The sequence below is a fragment of the Peromyscus maniculatus genome, chromosome 3, assembly GCF_049852395.1.
Source record: "Peromyscus maniculatus bairdii isolate BWxNUB_F1_BW_parent chromosome 3, HU_Pman_BW_mat_3.1, whole genome shotgun sequence".
NCBI lineage: Eukaryota > Metazoa > Chordata > Mammalia > Rodentia > Cricetidae > Peromyscus > Peromyscus maniculatus.
The window spans coordinates 125,951,925-125,973,190 of NC_134854.1; the positions used below are offsets into that span (position 1 = coordinate 125,951,925).

A 21,266-nucleotide genomic window follows, 5' to 3' on the forward strand; every position below is an offset into this window, starting at 1 on the left:
CACACACACACACACACACACACACACACACACACACACACACACACGAGAGAGAGAGAGAGAGAGAGAGAGAGAGAGAAACAGACAGACAGACAGACAGACAGACAGACAGACAGTGAGAGAAAAGATGATGAGGATTACAGGCCAAAAATAGGGTAAGATGAGGGTTAGAAAATGTAACTTTTTAACATGAGAGAAAATGGAAGTTCCACTGTTGTTAACTTTGCATTCACTCTTTCCAGCCAGTTAAAATAGTTTAGAATTATTAAGAGCCATCAGGTAAAATGAGAATCGTGGGTAAAATGAATGCCTAGCTTATAATGGCTTTCAGTATGATCTGAACAAATAGAATAACAATTCTCAAAGAATAGTGCTATTTTAATCAATGGGAGAAAGAACATATTATGTTTTCTAATCATACAGTGCTTCAAACACAGTGGACAGAACAAAGCTCTATCGAATAATGAATGAATACTGTGTACTACAGAAGTGCTTCTCCGCTCGAGCACTTCAAATACTATTTAGCTGCTACTTCTTCCTGGGTTTGCTTTGTATCCCATGGAGATGATCTGACCTTAAGCTTTTGTTAACTTCAAAGAGAGCTCCATTTTTTTGCCTCATCTCTGCGGGACTGAAGAAACAGACCCTTGGTTAACAACAGGCAGCCAAATTGATTTTAATATTGTGAATTCTTTACTCTGATGCAGGAATGTAATCTGGGCCATCTCAGTGGGCTAGTGATTACAGAACTAGATTAGACTGCAAATTGCCGACCAACTGCACAGGTCTGGTGTAGCTGTCAGGTCCAGGGCTGGAGTGTACAGACCATGTTGATCATCAGTTCTGACTATGCTGATGTACTCCCAAGTGGACTACCATGCCAACCTGAATTTTCACGGCTAATCGTCACTGTTCTCAGTGCTGTTCTCAGTAAAAGTGATAGTTTGTCATCATATGGATGTTTGTGTGTTAGTTTTCCAATACTATAACAAAATGCCCAAGATGATTAATAGGTAAAATAGCAGGCTTATGTTGGCTTGTAGTTTGGGGGACTCCAGCACAATGCTGTATGGAGCATACTCTCTACTTTGGTCCTTTAATGGACTTGGGAGCTTTGCTCTGGGGTATTTGGGTAGATAATGAGTGAGGCTATGGACTTGGAAATCAACACAGGAGGATAGATCAACAGAGCTTTGGTCCTTCTGAGTTGAAAGGGCTTGTTGGAGGTTTTTTTCCAGATTGGTGTAGCGGGTAGGCAGATAGGCATTGAATTCAGTAGGATTGAATAAAAGACATGGATTTGGGATCAGTTAAGTTTATGAGGCTGAGTAGGGAAGCATATTAAGTAGCAAGGACTTGCCGGGCGGTGGTGGCGCACGCCTTTAATCCCAGCACTTGGGAGGCAGAGCCAGGTGGATCTCTGTGAGTTCGAGGCCAGCCTGGGCTACCAAGTGAGTTCCAGGAAAGGCACAAAGCTACACAGAGAAACCCTGTCTCGAAAAACCAAAAAAAAAAAAAGTAGCAAGGACTTTAGAAGGACAAGGGATGCAATGCTGGTCAAGTTTCATTGTTCCTCTGTTTAATTTTTTTTTCCACATAGACACTGTATATGTGCAGGGAAGCTAAACTCTTCCATATTCTGTTTCGTATCAGCAGCATTCCAGACTTAAAATCTTCTTGATTTTGAAATATCATGTACACAGTGACATTCAAAATACAAAATTCACTTATGCTCTGTGCCCATCTTTTATTCACAGTCTGGGCGTAATTGTCTGGGATACTTTAATGTACTTATAGTTTACAAAACTTCAATTGAAGTCAGGTGTGGAATTTTCCATTTGTGACATTATGTCAGAGTTGAAAGTCATTGAATTCTGCAGTATTTATGATTTTTCTGTAAGGGATACTCAACCTCTGTTCAGTTCACCCATTCATTGGGTGACAAGTACATGAAAGACAATGACCTTGGTAATAGTACATTGTGATGGGCAGGCACCTAACTCATTCTTGCCCTCATGAGTACATAGTGCAAAAAGAAAGATGGGCAGTTATTAAGGAACATATAATGCCAATTGCAGACAACTACTCTCACAAGGCAAATCTTCTTTGTATACAAAAAGCATCATGAGGTTGACAGACAGTCATTGTTTGGAGTATTTGGGAAATAAATGATGTGCAATTGGAGATCCAGAATATGGGATAGAGGAGTTAGAGATATTTCTCCGACCGTCCCTAACACAGTAAAAATTCCGATCCATGTTCTTATGAGAAATGAGATGCTGTTGTACATTCTTATTTTAAAATGATTGTTCAATCAGATCTTTATATAGATGGTAACAGCCCAGAAATAGAGTGCTAAAGAATTAGGGGAAAATAGAAAAGATCCACCACCTCCATGGAGCTCTGCATTGATTGCAATAGATCTGACTCTCACCTAGCCTTCTCCTTACCAATTTCTTCAGGCACAGATACATAAGGCTATAGTCTGCAGATCACATTTTTTTGAGGGGACACTTAATACTGCAACTGGTAGATAACACATCTGTGGAAAAAGAACTAGATAGCTCTGGCCCCAATGAAGAAAAACAAATCAATGAAATGGAAAAGAACAACAACAAAAGCTTATCATTCTTAGCTGCTTAATACAAGTCACTGCCACATCCCCTCAAAACCAGTAGGGGTTTGACTGAGTCAGAAGCTCCCATTTGAGCAATGTTAGGCCCCATTGAATAAATGAAACCTTCAGTGAAAGTGACTTTTGGTTGGTGAGAAAAATGAAGTCTTTTCACAATTATGTACACCTTTGCTGAAATTCAACACTGTCTGGTTGAAAGTGTGAGGACAAATGCAGAAATCTTGTGAGAATCACTTTTCTTCAAAAGAAGGCACTCTATTGAGGGGTAGTTGCTGCTATCATGCAATTACTGTATGGAAATTGCCTCCTGGTCTGTAACTCTTCCTTCACAAAGAAGTTATTCTTAATGACTGAGAGCTTTTCTCTTGTCAGTTACATCCTAATAAATTTTACCATAGTCCTATCTGGCCATGTATAAAGTTTATTCCCTTTTTTGAGCATGTTAGCTTCATTGACTTTAAATTACATGATATACCACAACACTCATGAAAACATCAGCTCTTTAGTACTATAATTTATTAGTGCTAATGACATGTTAGTAGCCAAGAATGATAATTTGAATTCTTTCACTCAAGGGGAAGATCTAATTTCAGGGCCAAAATTACCTGGGTAAACGCTATTTTAGTTCACCTCAGTTCTCATCAAAGGGTTTGTGGAATGCTTCGTACCTTGTCACTCTATAATCTCAGGATATTTCAGTGGCCTTGGTATTCTCTTCCTACTCACAAAGATAAACGAGACATCCTCCAACAATAAGATTGAACACCTTTTGTTCTTAAACATTAAATCAGTGAATTAATGTAGGCAAGTATAGATAAACTTAAGAGAAATTACAGTATTTCAGTGACCTCTGCCTTAATTATAAGTTACACTTATGAAGCTAAGCCCCTTGACAGTGTTTTTCTTAAGCACTATTTTCCTAAACAATTAGAATAAGAAATAACTGTAAATTTTCCAAGAGAAGCTTGTACACTATTTAAACAAATATTCATGTTTACTTCTTATGTGTCTTGTTAGAAATGGGAAGAGCAAATATGTGTAATATTTTACGTTCTTATTTCACAACATCATTTGACATAATTTCTTTTACAATGTTCTGGTTTTAATGTGAAATAAAAACAAATTAAAATGATATATGATAAAAAAAGCAATAGTATTAGTATTAGAAGCAAAAGCTAATGGTTATTAGGCATACATAATTATGTGAACTGTATAGTTCTATCCCAGAATGGTATATGTGTTACTCAAATAAAAGGAGGTGATGAGTTTAAAATGACATGTAAGCTGACATTGCTTTCTGGTTCTTATTTATTATTCAAGGGAAGGGCACAATATATAGGGGGTTTGGGGATCTAGGTCATTGGTCTAGGATTCTGCATTAGTTCTTCTCAGAAAAGCGTTCAGGATGATCAGTCAAGTTTGTCAGCTTTAATGTCATCAACTGAGCAGAAGATGAGCTAACAGAAATGATAAGGTCTTTATAAATTTTTCATAACTGCCTTAAAATCATACTTTGTTCCTGATGCCTTAAATGGGACAGACTGCCTCTTATCATTTGTAGAGTTACAGGCCCCAAATGACTAAAAATGTATCTTAGCATTTTGACACAAAATGGAGTATCTGAAACAAAAACTTACACCTTCTATATGAATTTGCATAAATAAATCATATTAAGATACTTCTGAGGCCGGGCGGTGGTGGCGCATGCCTTTAATCCCAGCACTCGGGAGGCAGAGGCAAGTGGATCTCTGTGAGTTCGAGGCCAGCCTGGGCTACCAAGTGAGTTCCAGGAAAGGTGCAACGCTACACAGAGAAACCCTGTCTCAAAAAACCAAAAAAAAAAAAAAAAAAGATACTTCTGGCATGTGGTTATGCATAGATATTATTTATTTGATGTGCCTTAAATCAATTTGATCACAGTTGATTCACTGTGATTCTCCTGAAGGTTCTAATTGATAAGAGGAATATATTTATAGATTGAGACTTTTAAATTTTAATTAATTTATATTTAATTGCTAAGTAATAAGTACATATTTATGGAATATATTGTGATTTGTTGGTAAATGATTATGCAGCATGATGATCAACTGAGGTTAAGTCAGCCATCATCTCTAACATGTCTTATTTATTTATTTATTTATTTATTTATTTATTTATTTATTTTGGTTTTTCGATACAGAGTTTCTCTGTGTAGCTTTGCACCTTTCCTGGAACTCGCTTTGTAGACCAGGCTGGCCTCGAACTCACAGAGATCCGGCTGCCTCTGCCTCCCAAGTGCTGGGATTAAAGGCATGCACCACCACCGCCCGGCCCACATGGCTCAGCCGTTAAAGGCTAGGCTCACAACCAAAAACATGTCTCATTTATTATCGAAACATTCAGAATCTTCCTCTCTGGTTATTTTTATGTATATGATATAAGACTGTTAATTGTAATCACCCTTTGATATAACAATACACTAGAACTCACTCCATCTAGCTGTGTATTTTTATTACTTATAAACACACCCATCCATACTCCCCTCACCACTCCAGTCTTTCATAAACACCAATCCCTTCTCTCAGCATGGTTTTATTTCAACATGAGTAAAATTGTAACATGTCTGACAATATGGTAGACTTTTTAAGAAACAGTTGTCTCTCTCAATCTGACTATTCGACGATTGAAACAACTGACTCCAGAGAAATTGGAAATTCTGAGAAATGGGAAATTCCCCAGGAAACTCATTTTGGAAGAAGGAAAAGGACGCCAGCCAGAGGGGGAACTTTCCTCTCCTGGAAAGAGATTTGACAGTTTTAACAACTTGGCACATCACCTTAAGTGATGAGATCAAAGCTCAGACAATGATGGGTCAATAGTGAGCAAGATTTTCCGGGACTGCTTAGATGTCCATGTCCTTGTTTATCTATTTAAATTTTGTTTTTACGTCAAGAACCAGAGTTGGTGATTTTATTGTATCCCTTTGTCCATCTTTACAAAGCAGCCACACTGAGTAAACCTCCTTGTTCTGCTTTCCAGGTTTACTTTGGCTCTTTTAATTAACTCTTTAAGGATGGTAGCCAATCATGACTTGATGGACAGACTTTAAACCCTGTTTTATATTAAAATCATGCAATTTTTTTCTGTGCCTACTTTGTGATGGTATTTCTTAATTTATTTGATGTTGACTAGTGTTCCGTTGTGAAAGCATACTACATTTTCTTTATCCATTTGTCTGATGGTGGGCATTTAAGTTCGTTCCACATCTTGTCTCTTGTGAATAATACTATAGTGAACATGAGAGTACACATGTATTTTCTTTTTCTTTCTTTCTTTTTGGTTTTATGCCACTCAAACTGACCTTGACTTTGTAATTGGTACCCCTAGGTGATCTTGAACTTCTGATCCTCTTGTGTCTACCTCTTGAATGCTTATATTTGACACCACAACTGGTTTATTAGGTTCTGGGAACCAAAACCCAAGCTTTGTCCATGTTAGACAAAAACTCTACCAACTGATCTGCATTCAGCCTCTGCAGGCATCTTTTTTTAATCTATTGATTTCATATTCTTTGAATATGTACTAGGGAAGCAAATTGCTTGGTTACTGATTGCAGCTGTATTTTTAATTTCTTGGTAAAAACCCATGCTATTTTTCATAGCAGTTGTACTAATTTGCTATCCTAAAAATAACATCTAAGAATTTCTTTTCTCAAAATCCTTACAACAGTTTTATTTTTGTTGTTGTTTTGCATCAAACCATTCTTTCTGGTATGAGAAAATATTTCATGTATACTTCTTGTGGTTGTGATTTCATTTTCCTGGTATTATCATTTTTTTTTGTTTGTTTTGTTTTTCGAGACAGGGTTTCTCTGTGTAGCTTTGTGCCTTTTCCTGGAACTCACTTGGTAGCCCAGGCTGGCCTCGAACTCACAGAGATCCTCCTGGCTCTGCCTCCCAAGTGCTGGGATTAAAGGCGTGCGCCACCACCGCCCAGCGGTATTATCATTTTTTTCCATATACTTGTTAGCCATTTAAGAGGTGAGTTCTTGGTTATCTTTCCTACTTTTTTATTCAAGTTATTTTCCATTTTGATTGTTGAATATATAAAGTACAAGTTATATTGAAAGATAAGTTTGAAAGCTTTCTTTTGCCATATGGCCTTCAGAGTTTTAAAACTGTAAGTTGCTCTGGTTACATTTGTTTTAGAGGAAGCAAAGAGTGTGAATTCAAAACAAAGGTGATTGCAACAACATACTAGGTATAAAAGAGCACAGACATGGAAAAAGAGAAATCAGAGATGCCCAACCATGTAATATTATAATCCTGACTACTGCATTGTGGTACTCAATGTTCTCTAGCAGTTGATAATTGTGACCATCCTGGTCACTGAAACATACTTGAGTGCTTTTTCAAATATTGAAAAAGAAAAAGTATTCAAGTACCTGGATTGAAATACATGTGCTAAAAATCTGTGAAGGGACTTAGGTTAAGATTAATGGTTGTGATGGTTTGGATCAAAATGTTCCCCATAGGCTCATATGTTGGAGTGTTGGGTCTGCAGTTGGCCGAACTATTTCAGAAGATTGGAGAAGGATTAGTAAATGTGGATATGTTGGAGGAGGTGTATCCTTTTCATGTTTCAAAAGCCCACACTATTCCCAATTAGCTAGCACTCTCTCTGTGTCTGTCTGTCTGTCTCTCTCTCTCTCTCTCTCACACACACACACACATACACACACACACACACACACACACACACACACACACACACACACACACACTGATATTATGTAAGCTTTCCGCTGCTGCTCTAGCTCCATGCCTGTCTGCTCCCATGCTCCATGTCATGATAGTCATGAACTCACTCTCTGAAACTCTAAACCTTAATAAATTCTTTCTTCTATAAGTTGCATTTCTCATGATGTCTCTTCATTGCAATAGAGAAGTAACTAAGATAATAGAATATAGCTTATGCAGATTTATATGTTTTGTTTTTGATCCTGCTTCTTCCATACAGTTAGTTCACAGCCCATCATGATTTCTTCATCTGAGTATACTGACTTAATATGACTTCTACATTTTTCCAGTTAAGTTCTTTTTTTTCAGGTATTAATCATTCCTATGTCCTAGAGGAAAAGAACACTGTTATTTTCTTATCCACTGTCCTCCCAGTTTTGTGTATCAAGTCTTAAAATTTTCCATACAAAGAAACTTTTATTAACCATCATATGTCCGTATGCACATATGTATTTTGGGGGACACACGTCTATCACGCAAGTCCTGTAGTGCAGTGACCACCAGCTGTCAAATCTTTGAGGCATTGTGACAAAACCTTGCAAAACCACTTCCTTGTAGATAGACCAGATGATGGCTGAGATCAACTACTTTCCAATAAGAGTCAGAAGGGAAAATATTCAATGAAGGACTAAGTACTATCAGAAGCAGAACTAAATTTTCTTCAGTCTGTATACTGTTTTTTTTTTTATGGTACAGCACATATTAAACATTTTATTCCACTTTGAAACTCTTTTTAACATTCATTATGATAAATAACAAGCCTCCCAATACTTTTGAAAATAAATTAGTTACCTAAACTAAATACAAAAGCTGATTTTCCTACATTGATGAGAGATTTAGAAAATTTTAACTACTTTCACATTTCATATCATCCTACTTGTGAGGTAGATTAAAATGCAGTACCATCTACATAAGTATTACATCTATGCTTAAGTATTTGAAAGCAAACCTAAGAAAACTTAATACTTTGAATTTGTTGGCACTTGTCAAAACTGCTACATTCTATGAATATAGTTAACCTTAACTAGATACTGATAAAATTAATGAGATTCATTGAAAGTTCTATTTCTGCAAACCCAGCAATATGCAGCTCATTGTTTTAAACAATCAAAACCATATTTACTTTAACAGGTTATTTTATGAAATATAATTTTAAGTTATCTTTGTGTGAATGCAGAAAAATGTTTAAAATTTAATTGGTGTTCTATATGTAGAATATATCTTTTGAAATATGTATTAAATTTATTCATTTTTTCTCAAAGGTCTATTGAATGTCACACTATAGCAGACATAAGAATTATGGGTCAAATATGGTACCAACTTCAGAAAATGTACCTTTATGTTTTTTGTTATTTTTTAACAAATATGTGAATTAATTATATATAAATATATCACTGAGATCTCATTTAAGTTAAATCATTTCAATTTATCATTTTGCAGTGTTAAGAACTGATCCAGGACCTTTCACATGGTAGGCCAGAATTCTCTCACTGAGGTACATTTTCACCCAAATTTTAATTTTATGAGTATAGTATAAGCAGTCACTATAAATATTTGATTAATGCAGAGATATGTAAAAACATTAAAACTGCTCATAACTTCGGTGTATTTTTTTCTAATCACTTTGCTGCTATTACGTTTAGTTAAAACCAATGTATGTAATTTATCATTCTTTTTTCAAGTTTCAAATTTCTTGTTTGTGGTTGGTGTTATGTCATTTTTCAGACACAATGAAATATCTTAATATTTATCAATAATCAAAACAACCTTCATCTTGTGTTGCTCTATTTCTTAAGTTCCTTGCATGATATTGAGCAAAGCTGAAAATAAGAGGAGAGGAAATAAAACAGCAAATGACTAGAGAAGGGTAGATAATGAGAAGAGAAAAAAATTATTAGACATGAAGAGTTTTGGAATTGCCAGATGGGAACCGTGAGCTGTGTGTTAAAAGGTGACTGTGGTCGTCTGTGATTTTTCTCTGGCATAAATCTGGATGTAGAGGCGTGGGGGAGAGGTTATAAGGATGCTTTCTTTAAAAATTTATCTCTTGAAGTTGATTTATATGTGATGTGTTAGAAATCCGGTGTAATTGTTGCAATTGCTTTTTTTTCCAATACAGTGCAGAGTTTTTAAAATACATTTCCCTTATAAAGCCTTTTAAATTCACAACAAAATTAAACAAGAGGTATAAGGATTTCTTGGACCCCACACATTCACAGTATCCACATTATTAATAGCCCTCCTAGTGATACACATGCTATAAATGAGGAGCCTACATTAACCATCATAGCTTCCCATATACAGACACGCTCAGATGCTCTCTTGGTGACATGTGTTTACCACCATACTTCACACAAAGTATTTTATCTGCCCTTTTTCTTCTTCCTTCTTAAGTCCTAATCTCTAGGAATCAGTGATGCTTTGACTATCTTCCAGAGTATCACACAATCAGAAGAATGTAGTGTATAGACACCCCCTGCTTTTGGTTTCTTCCACTAAATAAAATGCACTTAAGATGTAGCCCGATGGTGGTGGTGCACGCCTTTAATCCCAGCACTTGGGAGGCAGAGGCAGCCGGATCTCTGTGAGTTCGAGGACTACCAAGAGAGTTTCAGGAAAGGCGCAAAGCTACACAGAGAAACCCTGTCTCGGAAAAAAAAAAAAAAAAAAAAAAAAAAAAAAAAAAAAAAAAAAAAAAAAAAAGATGTTATTTTTATAGCTTGATCATTTATTTCTTTTTAGCACTGGTATTCTACACACTGGATTACCACAGAGTGTTTATGTATTTACATGTTGCACTGATTATTTTTTGTCAGTGTCACAGAAGGAAGAGGAAACTTGAATTGAGAAAAAAATGCTCCAAACAGATTTGTTTGTATGCAGTGCTGTGGACATTTTCTTGATTGATGATTGATGTGGGACAACCTACTGTGGATGGTACCACCTCTGGACTGGTAGTCTGGGGTGATAAGGAAAAGCAGCTTTTTTCCTATAGTTTCTGCCTTTGTTCTTGCTTCAGTTCCTGCCCTGATTTGCCTTAAGAATCAACTATGATTAGTACTAAATAATCACTTTCCTCCCCAAGTTGCTTTTGGTCATGGTATTCATTATAGCAAAATAAAACAACCTAGAACACTTACTGACTGATTGTTATGCCCATTGCTCTGACAGGTTTTGTGCACAAAGCTGCTGCAAACATGTATGTACAGGGGTTTGTGTGGATTTGATGTTTTCAAAGTCCTTAGTGAAAGCTAAGGAGTATGAAGTCTAGATTGTGTAGTCAGATTTGAGTTTTGTAGGGATACCCTAAGGGTCTTCCAAAATGCTTATTTCCTCAGCAATGTACATACAGCATCATTATTTACTACACAGCTCTTGATCCAAGAAAATTAGAGCACCAGTGTGTCTCACACTAAGGTGATCATTTTGCAGGTGCTACACACTATAAATTTTTTAAAGTCCATGGTTTTTGCCTGCTGAATAATAATAGGACTCTGTAGTCATGATGAGCAGTAAAATGGTCCATACATAAAGCAAATATCACCCGGAGGAGAGATGTTACCTTGCCGTTGATACAGTAGAAGATGACTGGAGAACACTAGGAGATTCATCCTCCTGTAAAGTGTACTCTGCTAAGGGATGAAATCCACCTGGAATCTGCTAGAGGTGCTAATGGAATATTTTAGCTAGGTGATATGAGAAGCAACCTGGATTTATACATATGAAAACATTTACTACATGGACACTTAAATTCTATGAAGTTTTGTATGCCTATTAAAAATACTCTACAGATGTTATCAACACTACATAAAATATTTTGTGAAAAATACTCAGAAGATAACTTTCATGTTGGCAAGTTGTGGTGATATTTTATTTGTGTACCCCAATAAAGCTTATCTGAGGATCAGAGGAAAAAGCCAGCCACCATATTAAAAGAGAGGTCAGGCAGTGGTAGCATATGCCTTTAATCCTAGCATTTGGGAGGCAAAGATCCATCTGTATCTCTGTGAGTTCAAGGCCACACTGGAAAAAGAGCCAGGCGTTGTGGCATACACCTTTAATCCCAGCACTAGTTAACCATAGAGGTCTGGAGGTCTATACAGACAGACAGGAAGTGATAGATCTGGGTGGAAAGAGGAAGTGATGGAGCTGGGCAGAGAGAAGAAGTAAGACGGCAGGGCACAGAAAGGTATACAGGTATGAGTATACAAGAAGTAGCTCTTGCTTAGGCTGAGAATTTCCTAGTGGTAAGAACTTGTGGCTTGGCTTATTCTCTTCCTTTGATCTCTCAATTTTCACCGCAATATCTTGCTCCATGTTTTTTATTAGTAAGACCATTTAAAATTCGTGTTAGAGGAAGTAAAATAATTTTCTCTGTCACTGAATGACTTTGGTTTTGGGTAGTTTTCTTTTCAATACCCCATCACATAAAGTGCATTTGGGAAGCTTTCCAGGATGCTATTTGTTGAATGCATAGACTAACAAAGGGGGAAAATGGTGTGTAGTTATTTTTGCATATTATATTCAGAGGTATGCCTATCAATGCTCAACCACATTATTTTCTACTTAAAAAAATCAATGGATCTCACATAATTATTAACTAAAACTGATATTTTTTTCAATAAAATCAATTGGTTTGTAATAGAATCTACAATTCTTTGATTCACTGTATGAAAATATGCCACCTCCCCGGGAAGGATGAATTAACACTTCAAGCAATTCCTTTGTCTTGTCACTTCGGTGACATGAAACACAGTCTAAATGGAGATGGCTATAATGTACAGTATTTCCTTTGTTTTCAGAGTGAAAAGCCATTAGCAGTTATTTCAGGATTACTCTGTGTATGGCATGTGTAAATTGATTCATGATATGAGCCAAGCAGGTGATTGAACAAAAGCCTTTTTAATTTTCTGTGTGTTTATCCTTTCTCACTTTCAAGGTGTTGAATGATTCTAATCACACGTCAGGCTTATGGAAATTGCTGGACCTCCTACCCCAACTATGACCTGATTTCAAATCAGGGGAATCTTTTACTGCAGACTGACAATTGCATAAAAAGGAATCTCATAAAGGCGCCTTTGAGGTCAGAGGGGAGTGAAGGTGACTTCCCCTCCATCATGAAAGTGTCAAATGGTTTTGTCTAAGGCACCTTCTTGGATTCAGCTTGGTGATTTTTAAGCCCTTTTCATGTGCAAGGAGGAGAAAACTCACACAATTCCAAGTTATAACAGTGGCTCATTCTATTATACAAACCCATTGCGTTATTTGTTCGGATACCAGTGTCATAATATGCCTGTTCCTGCTGGCTTTGATAAAATATGTTGTTGTACCAAACATTCCAAGTAGAAAAATATTTAATGATTTAGAATATACAAGGTTATTTTCAGTCTCTGGAATTCATGGTGGCTGTGACAGCTTGGTTCTGTTCTTGGTGGAAAGGGATGTCACATAGTCTTTTTTTCTTTTTTCCTTTGGTTTTGTGTATATTTCACATCTGTGAGATAAAGCACAGATGGAGTGTCATTGACGTTTCTGCTTTGTGTTCCAGCCCTTTTTGTGGTAGCCACACATCTCTTTTTCAAAGAGTAATCATAATAGTTGCTTTTTTTCCCCTTTTAGATATGCCTTATTCTATTTTCTCTTTAGAAATTTGACCTGAATAGGTCTGTGAATAATTGCAAGTAGAAAATGCCAGGGTTGTAAATAAAGTATCACTGAGGCAAAATGCACTGTCCTGGACTAGCTGCCTATCTAAGGTTTGCTGACTATTCTTCTCTATGTTCAGATTCCTCTCCTCTTCAGGATGAAGAAGAACCTCTTGTCCTTTAAATTCCAGCATACACATTTCAATAGGTTTTATTTTCTAAGTGGAAAATGAGTGTATTTACAATTCATGAGGAACATTAGAGAACCCTCAGGTCAAGGGTTCTTAGTAAACATGACACCATTTATTGTTAAGTGAAGAAAAACAATGATTATTAGGGAATGGTGATTATTCAGAATACATAAACAGAGACTTTGAGCTAATTTGGAAATGCTTTTTTTAAATGTTCGATTTATAAGGATGAAATGTTTGTGCATTTATGCTGAGTGAGAATTTTTAACTCTTTTTTGCTCATCTTTGCCTGTTTAAATTTTGCTATATAATTTAAAGTAGTCTCCAATAAAACCATTGGTGAATTAATAAGCAAAATACAAAATAAAGATGAAAATGTATCCTGAGTGTATTCATAAATCTGTCAGGATTTAAATGATTACCATAAATTGGACTTGTTTTTTCATTTACTCTGTGGCTTCCTAACATCTTAAACCAATAAAAAAATGCATTGACTCAGTATTTACTGGTTGTGTTGATGATATTGAATGTGTGTCTTGATATCCAAAGGGATTAAATAAGAAGTGGATTGCATTCCAGCCTTAGCAAGACTGTCTTTCTGGCTTGGGGATTTTGTTTGTTTGTTTGTCTTAAAATAAATGCCCCTGGGCCTTCAGAATTACAAACCCTATCTAAAAATATTGACTTATTACTGCTGAAATATTTTAGGCCAATTTTGAATATGCAAGAAATGTGTTTATGTTAGGAAATTATTATTATTAACTAAACTCAGAAACAGTAAAGGTGACTTTGTTACAGAAACATCAATATATACCTTAAAAGAGATAAAGTCGTATGTATTTCACAGGTTTAGCACTTATCAATATAGCATAAATTCTTTTGTGCTTTTTCCATCTGAATAATATATAATAGCTATTGTTACATGGCACATCAGCCTAAAACCAACTGGTTTATCTGAAAGAATAGTGTACTATTATTCCACAGTCTACTGTTTTTTGGGGAGAATTTATTGTCCTCTGTTAGCCATAACTGATGACAGAGCTGGTTCTCAACTATTTGTTCAGCTGCCCTGTGATTTTGTCCTGGCTGTTCTAGGATTGCTTTCCTTTACAGGTTGGCTGAGTGCTGGCTAGGATTACAATAGGGATGTGAAATGCCTTCAGTCTTTAAGCTGGATAGCCCAAGCTTGTTCTCCTGATACATGCAGAAGGCTGTAGAGGGAAGCTCTGCAAGGCTCCTGAGGCCTAGACTCAGAAGTCATCTAGTGAGCCAATGACCTGCAATGTCACTACAGTAAGAAAGGGACTTATCAGGATAGCATTTAAAGCTATACTGAAGGTGTATGAGCACAAGAAAGCAGAATGGAGAAGGTTTTTGCAATCTATCACTTCCTTTGCCTTTTTATTTTCTAGAATATTTTAACTCCGTGATGTCATTATGCCACTAATATTCTGGAGATTATTTTATGTTTGAAGTTGTGATATAAATGATTCTGTACATCTAATAAGAGCTTGCAAGCTAACTATAATCTTAAAATCTAGTAGTATTAATAGAGATTAATAGAGACTAATCCTATGCCCACCAGGAGTATAGTGACCACCACTACCAGTACTGTCAGGATCGACTCTGTGCTTATTATACATTGTCCCACCTGACCCTAAAGAACATCCCTTATATCATACAGAAACTATTAAACTTACTGGCATGAAACCTATGAGAGAGGCCAAATTAACTTTCTTGAGCAACATACTGAGTGGTAGCATATGTACAGTGATTCAGTTTTTCATGGTCTGGTTTGTTATCCGGCACTTTCTCGGGAGACAAAAATGCAATCAACAAAGGCTTAGCCTCTCTTCTTCTTTTCTAAAGGCATAAGATCAATTAAGTCAAGAGAGTAAATTGTTGCTAGATATGTTGCCTTGCAATGTCAGAGGGAATTGTGGGTATAGCTTTCGTTGTGGGGCACTTGTCTGGCATGTAGGAGACATACAAGCAAACAAACAAAAAGCCTAGATGTATATCTATGAACTCTCCTTGTAGTTGGTACATTGGAAGTAGCACTTTGGCAAGTGTCTGCTTATCCTTGCCTAAACTAATGCCTCTAAACTAACCTGTGCTTAATTCTCATACAACTAGTTGTTCCAAAGTAGCTTAACCAATTGGAAGTGTCAAATGTATGATGTGACATCTATCAGTCTGTTTTCTTCTATTCTGTCATGTAACAGAAATGTATTTCTCTATTTCCATCAACGTGATAAAATAATGAGAGAGTTGTATCCAATTTTGAGACTCATGAAAGTATATTTATTTGTCTTGCATTATAGTCAGTGTCATAAAACTAAGCTATTAGACATTGTCTCTATGTACCTGGATTTCAAAATACCTTTGTATATCTTACACTTGTCTTATCTGTCAGCTCTACCCTGTGCTCCAATAGTTGCTTTTATCTTTGAGCTCTGGCATGAGTCATTAAATTCAAATTCTTTTAAAAAAGATAAATAGGATTATAATTTTATTGCTGTTTTCTGTTTCAAAATAGAATTACCTAATGATATGCCCTTTATGTTTCTGACAATGAAATAAGGCTTACTTTCTTTCTTAGCCTGGGAGCTATTTAGGTCTTCTGACTTTAGAATTGAAAGCTTTCTTAAAAGTGGTCTCACATTTTGCCTTTTAATAATTTTAATGTCATACCAGATGAGTATGCAAATTGCAGGTAAATAGAAGGCAATTCCTAAAGAAGATAAGAATGATCTATATTCTGGAATTTGATATGTAAAAAAAGCATGTAGTTTTATTGTAAGACTGAAATTCAATATAGTACCATTTCTGTATGTTTTGTGATAGAGTCTATGTAGCCTTGGCTGGCCTGGACCTTACTATGCATACCAAGTTGGCCTATGATCCTCCTGCCACCAGAGCATAGGAATTACTGCTATAACTCTCCCATGTCCTCTTATGGGCTAAGATGTCTTGGTTGACCATGCAGGGAAAACCATTAAACTTCCAAGTCCAATGGATGTTCCTGAGCAACAAGCTTTTATGAGCTACTCAGCTACAGTAATTAGAGACCATTTAATTCATTAGTCTAAATCAGGAGAATCAATAAATGAGCCAGTTCTGACTTAGTTCGCCATCTTTAATTCTGGTTATGATGATATATTAGATACTCACCTGGAAATGTGGTCTCTTAACATCATCATAGTTTTAAAAGCTTAACTCCTTACAAATAGGGGGCAATTCATTAAACACATATGTGAGATGCCATTGAAGCCATCAGTATTAAACATTAATGTACTAGAATGTTCAAGGATATACTCTAGGAGTGGTATGTCACTATGAGTAGTAAATTCAACTTTTTAAGAGGGAGGAAAAGGAAATTTCAAAGGGCAGATGTTAATGTTTTCTTTGCACATTTAATTTTTGAAGTAGATGGAATGTCATGCAGCTTTATGCTAATGTGTAGATAAAGGTAATGTTTTTATTCATTTTGTTCTGTTGATCAGTATAAGTTATTTCAGAAGGAAAATGAGCTGTCAGTTATCACAGTGATGTGTCTGAAAATAGATTAAATTAGTTATATAAGTTGTCATACTTGTAAATATTCTTAAGTAAGCAAGGATTACTTTGGCTTTTAAATTCTCATTTTCCTGATGGACGATTAAGATCAGATAAAGTAAAATAATGCATAAAATAAAATGTTTCCCAATTCATATCCTCTGAGGAGTCTGTAGTAGTAGAGTCCTGTATTTCATGATCATTGTAGAATTCCTCAAAGTCAAAATACAAAATGAAATGTTGCCAATGAATATCCCCCAGCTCATTAAAAAAAATGGCATTAGTTTGTTTGTTTGTTTGTTTTACTTTAAATGTGACTTACATTTGTATATGGAAGACACATGCCATGTCTAGTGTTAATTGTCAACTTGACAGAATCTAGAATGCTCTAGGAGATAGGCCTATGGTCACACTTTGGGGATATTATCTTCATTGTATTAAATTGAGGTGAGAAAATACATCTATTGTGGACAGTACCAATCTCTAGCTAGTATCTTGGACTATGTATGTAGCAGAAGGAAAAAAAAAACAGTTACAAGCATGCATTCATGTCATTTTCTGAGTTTGAAAGCAATGTGATCAGGCTCTTCAGTTGCTTACTGCCTTGGTTTCTCCATCATGCTAGACTATGCCTTGAAATCTGAGCTAAAATTAATCTTTTATCCCTTAAGTTGTCAGAGTATGTTTATCATAGTAGCAGGAAAAGAAACTGAGAACACAGGCTCTACCATCTCTTTCTTTCTTTTGGTTTTGCAGTGCTGACAATTGAATTTGAGGTCCTATCCCCGAGCTAGCTGGCTGCTCAGCTCCTAGAATCTCTTGAGTTGCAATTGGAGATGAAACTTAAGAGCTAACATAGTTGGAAGTAAATATAAATTTAGTAATCTGTTTTTGTAATGAACAAATAAAGTAATTAACTTTTATGGTAATAAGAAAATTGTATTCATGAAAAAATATCACATTCTGGAGCAAAATATTGTGGTACCATCACAGAAATATATTATGAAAAAATTTGAAGATTCTAGTATAATATTTTAGGGAGAAAACTGAAGTAGGAAGGAAAGAAAGCCAGTTTTAATCCTTGTTTTATTTTCAAATGGAAATCAATTGATGACTTTTCTTCTGCTTGAAACAATGACATTTGTAAATTTTACTTAAAATACATTGTTTTTCTCCATTTGCTGTGTGTGTGTGTGTGTGTGTGTGTGTGTGCGCGCGCGCGCGCACACGCGTGCATGCATATGTGTATATAGATGTTTGTGCATGGCCATGAGTCACTGTTCATGTGTGTGCTCATATGGAGGCCAAGGAGCAACAGTGAATGTCTTCCTTCATCACTTTGTATCTTTATAATTTTTATCTTTTTATGCTTTGAGAGTCTTTTACATGAATGTAATGAATTTCCATCTTTTCACATCATCTGGATGTACCCAGTCTTGATAATGTTACTTTTTGGGACAGGACCTCTCATAGAACCTGTAGCTAACTAATCAGCTGGACTAGCTGATCAGTGAGCCCCAGGCACCTGTGATCTGTCTTCCCAGGACTGATTTTGTAGCCAGTCCCAGCCATGCCAGGCTTTTTGTTTTGTTTTTTGAGATTCAAACTCAGGTCCTCTTGCTTCCCTGCTTAACGCCTTAATGAGACTGATTCCATCTTCTAAGCCCCCTCCATTATTTCCTTGCTTTTTCCTTTTTTCTTACTAGAAATACCATCTAATGTGAAATTTTGAACATGAAAATGTAATTTACCAGACGAGCCCAAGATTTGTCTTTATGATCTTTAATAATGTAAAGAATTGATTGAGAATTCACTACTTTCTCAATAAGATTAATGAAATTTTTCTCTGACTCATTACAGTGTGAGAAATGGTTTTCAATATAAATCATACTCTAATATAAAATTAGGATTCATTGAAATGGTTAGTAGTTTAAAATATATCATACATTAAATGTCTCTTATTTTGAATATAAAGAAGAAAAACTCTTACAGTATTACTAGATAGTAAGCTCATTAGCTTGTTAATTAAAAATGTGTTTAATTTTTGTTGTGTTCACATTTTAAAGTAGATTAACTAATATCCTGTTTATCTGGGGGGATCTTTTCCAGGTTTCCCACATTTTCCTCAGTTGGGATTGGAAACTACTAGGACATTAAGTTTTTCAGTCTCTGTGTATTGCCTCCTTTCTGAAGAATGATGGGGCTGCTGTTGCATGGAAGAGGACTGATCCTGAGTCTAATTTTCCTCCTGTTTAAGTTGTCAAGAGCTGAAATACCACTTTCAGGTAAAAGCACTGTGTCCAGTCCTGAATATGGAACTTGATGTCTGCTTTTTAAGTAGAACATGTTGGATTGAGGATGTAACTTTTCTATCCTATTTCTGAACTATCATGATGATTCATGACTATACTTTTAGATTTGGGTTAGGATATTTAGTTGCTGTCATAAATGTTCAACTTAGTTGCTTGGCTTTTTATGTAACCTTGGCCTGTTACAAGAAATAGAACTGAAATAACAGGTGACATTTTGTCATATGTCCAGGGTGACCTGGAATATTACATAAAGCTTTTTCTTTTATGTGCTTTGGTTATCTATTTAAGGAGAATTTTGAATTAGAAATGGCTAACATTACAAAAGCTATAACAAAAAGGAATTAAATAAGCCTCATTTTTAAAAGGATTTGATTTGTTTTAAAGTATTTGTATATGTGCTCAGATGTTGGTATGTGCATATGAGTGAATGTGTCCTTGGAGGCCAGAAGAGAGTGTCAGATCCTTCTGGAGCTGGGGTAGCAGGTTTGACACTGGAGCTGGGATCTGAACTTGGATTCTTTGCAAGAGCAGTGCAGATTCTTTACTGCTGAGCTATTTCTCCAGCCCCAGAAGCCTCCTATTCTTTCCCAAAGTAATTTGTACTTAAAAATGGGAATGACTGTAGTTGTAAGTTTTCTCCAGTCCCACCCAGCCCCATGATCAGGACAAATCTCTCCCACCCACAGTCCTGAAGCCACTTATAAAATAATCACTCAGAGGTTTATATTATATACGAACTATGTGGTCTCACTAGCTAGCTCCTATAACTTAACCCATTTCTAGTAATCTATTAGTTATCACATGGCTATAGCTTACCAGTACTTTCACATCTTACTTCTCCTGGGGGCAGGTCCTGACTCTGCCCTTCCTCTTCACAGCATTCTCCTACTCTGCTTGCCTCACCTATACTTCCTGCCTGGCTACTGGCCAATCAGCAATTTATTTATCAACCAATCAGAGCAACACATATTCACACAGCATATAGAAAGACATCTCATAGCAAATGACGAATTATGAAAAATAACAAAAAGTCATGTTAGAGCCCAAAACATATTACCTAATACTGCCTCCCAATCTAGTGTATTTTAGTGTGAATTATAAATATATATTTATAATTTCTTGGTAATTCTATGCAAAAGGTTAGTCATCATCAATCATTTTCAACTAATTATAATATTAATAGTTTAAAGTAATACAACTGTAAACACATTTTATGTTATGGTTTGAAATGTAGACAATTGGGGATTTTTTCTAGCTATGAAAAGTCATTGAGATGTGATTCAGATATTTTTACCATGTTTTTCCACCAGAATCCCTTCTGTATCTATTGTATATAGTGTTGAAGGTTATAAGAGTCCTTTTTTATTTATTAGAATATGAACATTGAAAATTAACATTATGGATCATGTGAATTCTAAGGAAATTGTCTTTGCCTCAGACAATTTATTAAATATTCTGAGTACTGATATTAAGGTAAAACTTCCCTTTTAAAGTACTTAGACTCAATGTGACTAGAAAGCAAGAAAACCATTTGTGATGTGTTTTAAAATCACCTTTGACAGTCAATCTTAATTACTTTAAGGAAGTCGTTGTCCAATACTACCTTGATTCCTCAGGTGAGAATCCACTCTCTTATATTCTTAACAAATGGTTGAGCTTCTGTTTCTGTATTCTCATTTGTTAAGGAAGCTCAGTTTCCTATTCTGCATATATGTTTATGTACACATGCACATTTCTTTTAATAAGTAGCTGAAATCTTGAAGCTTGTACAAGTTCATCAAGATTCATCAGTAACCAGCTGAGATTATAAACACCCTCATATTTAGTAGATTTTCCCCTTTAAAAAAAAATTAAGTGGGTTTTTTGTTTTTGTTTTTGGTTGTGAGCCTAGCCTTTAACGGCTGAGCCATCTCTCTACCCTTGTTTTTGGTTTTGTTTTGCCTGCAGGTGTGTCTGTGCACCATGTGCATGCCTGGTGCCAAAAGAGGCCTGAAGAAAGCAATAAATACCCTGGGACTGGAATTAGATGGCTGTGCAACATTTTATGTGTTCTGGGTACCAAACCTAGGTCCCCTGGATAGGCAGCAAGTGCTCTTAACTGCTGAGCCATCTTTCCAACCTCATTAAGTTTTCTTGTGTAAGAGTGC

At 35.9% G+C, this 21,266-nt stretch overlaps 1 protein-coding gene across 11 annotated transcripts in view; it reads left to right on the top strand.

The window, feature by feature from the left end:
- The window catches only part of Chl1 (cell adhesion molecule L1 like), a 208,306-nt gene that overhangs the window by 100,056 nt on the left and 86,984 nt on the right, over window positions 1–21,266 (top strand). For 8 of the 11 annotated variants that reach the window (XM_042273729.2, XM_042273728.2, XM_006994360.4 and 5 more), the window contains exon 3: window positions 18,917–19,092. In XM_042273729.2, coding sequence (XP_042129663.2) covers window positions 19,002–19,092 — 91 coding nt within the window. In that variant the 5' untranslated portion in view covers window positions 18,917–19,001. Of the gene's footprint in view, window positions 1–8,853; window positions 8,909–18,916; window positions 19,093–21,266 lie in introns of all 11 variants that reach the window. The other 3 variants (XM_076567475.1, XM_076567478.1, XM_076567476.1) reach the window with 1 other exon arrangement.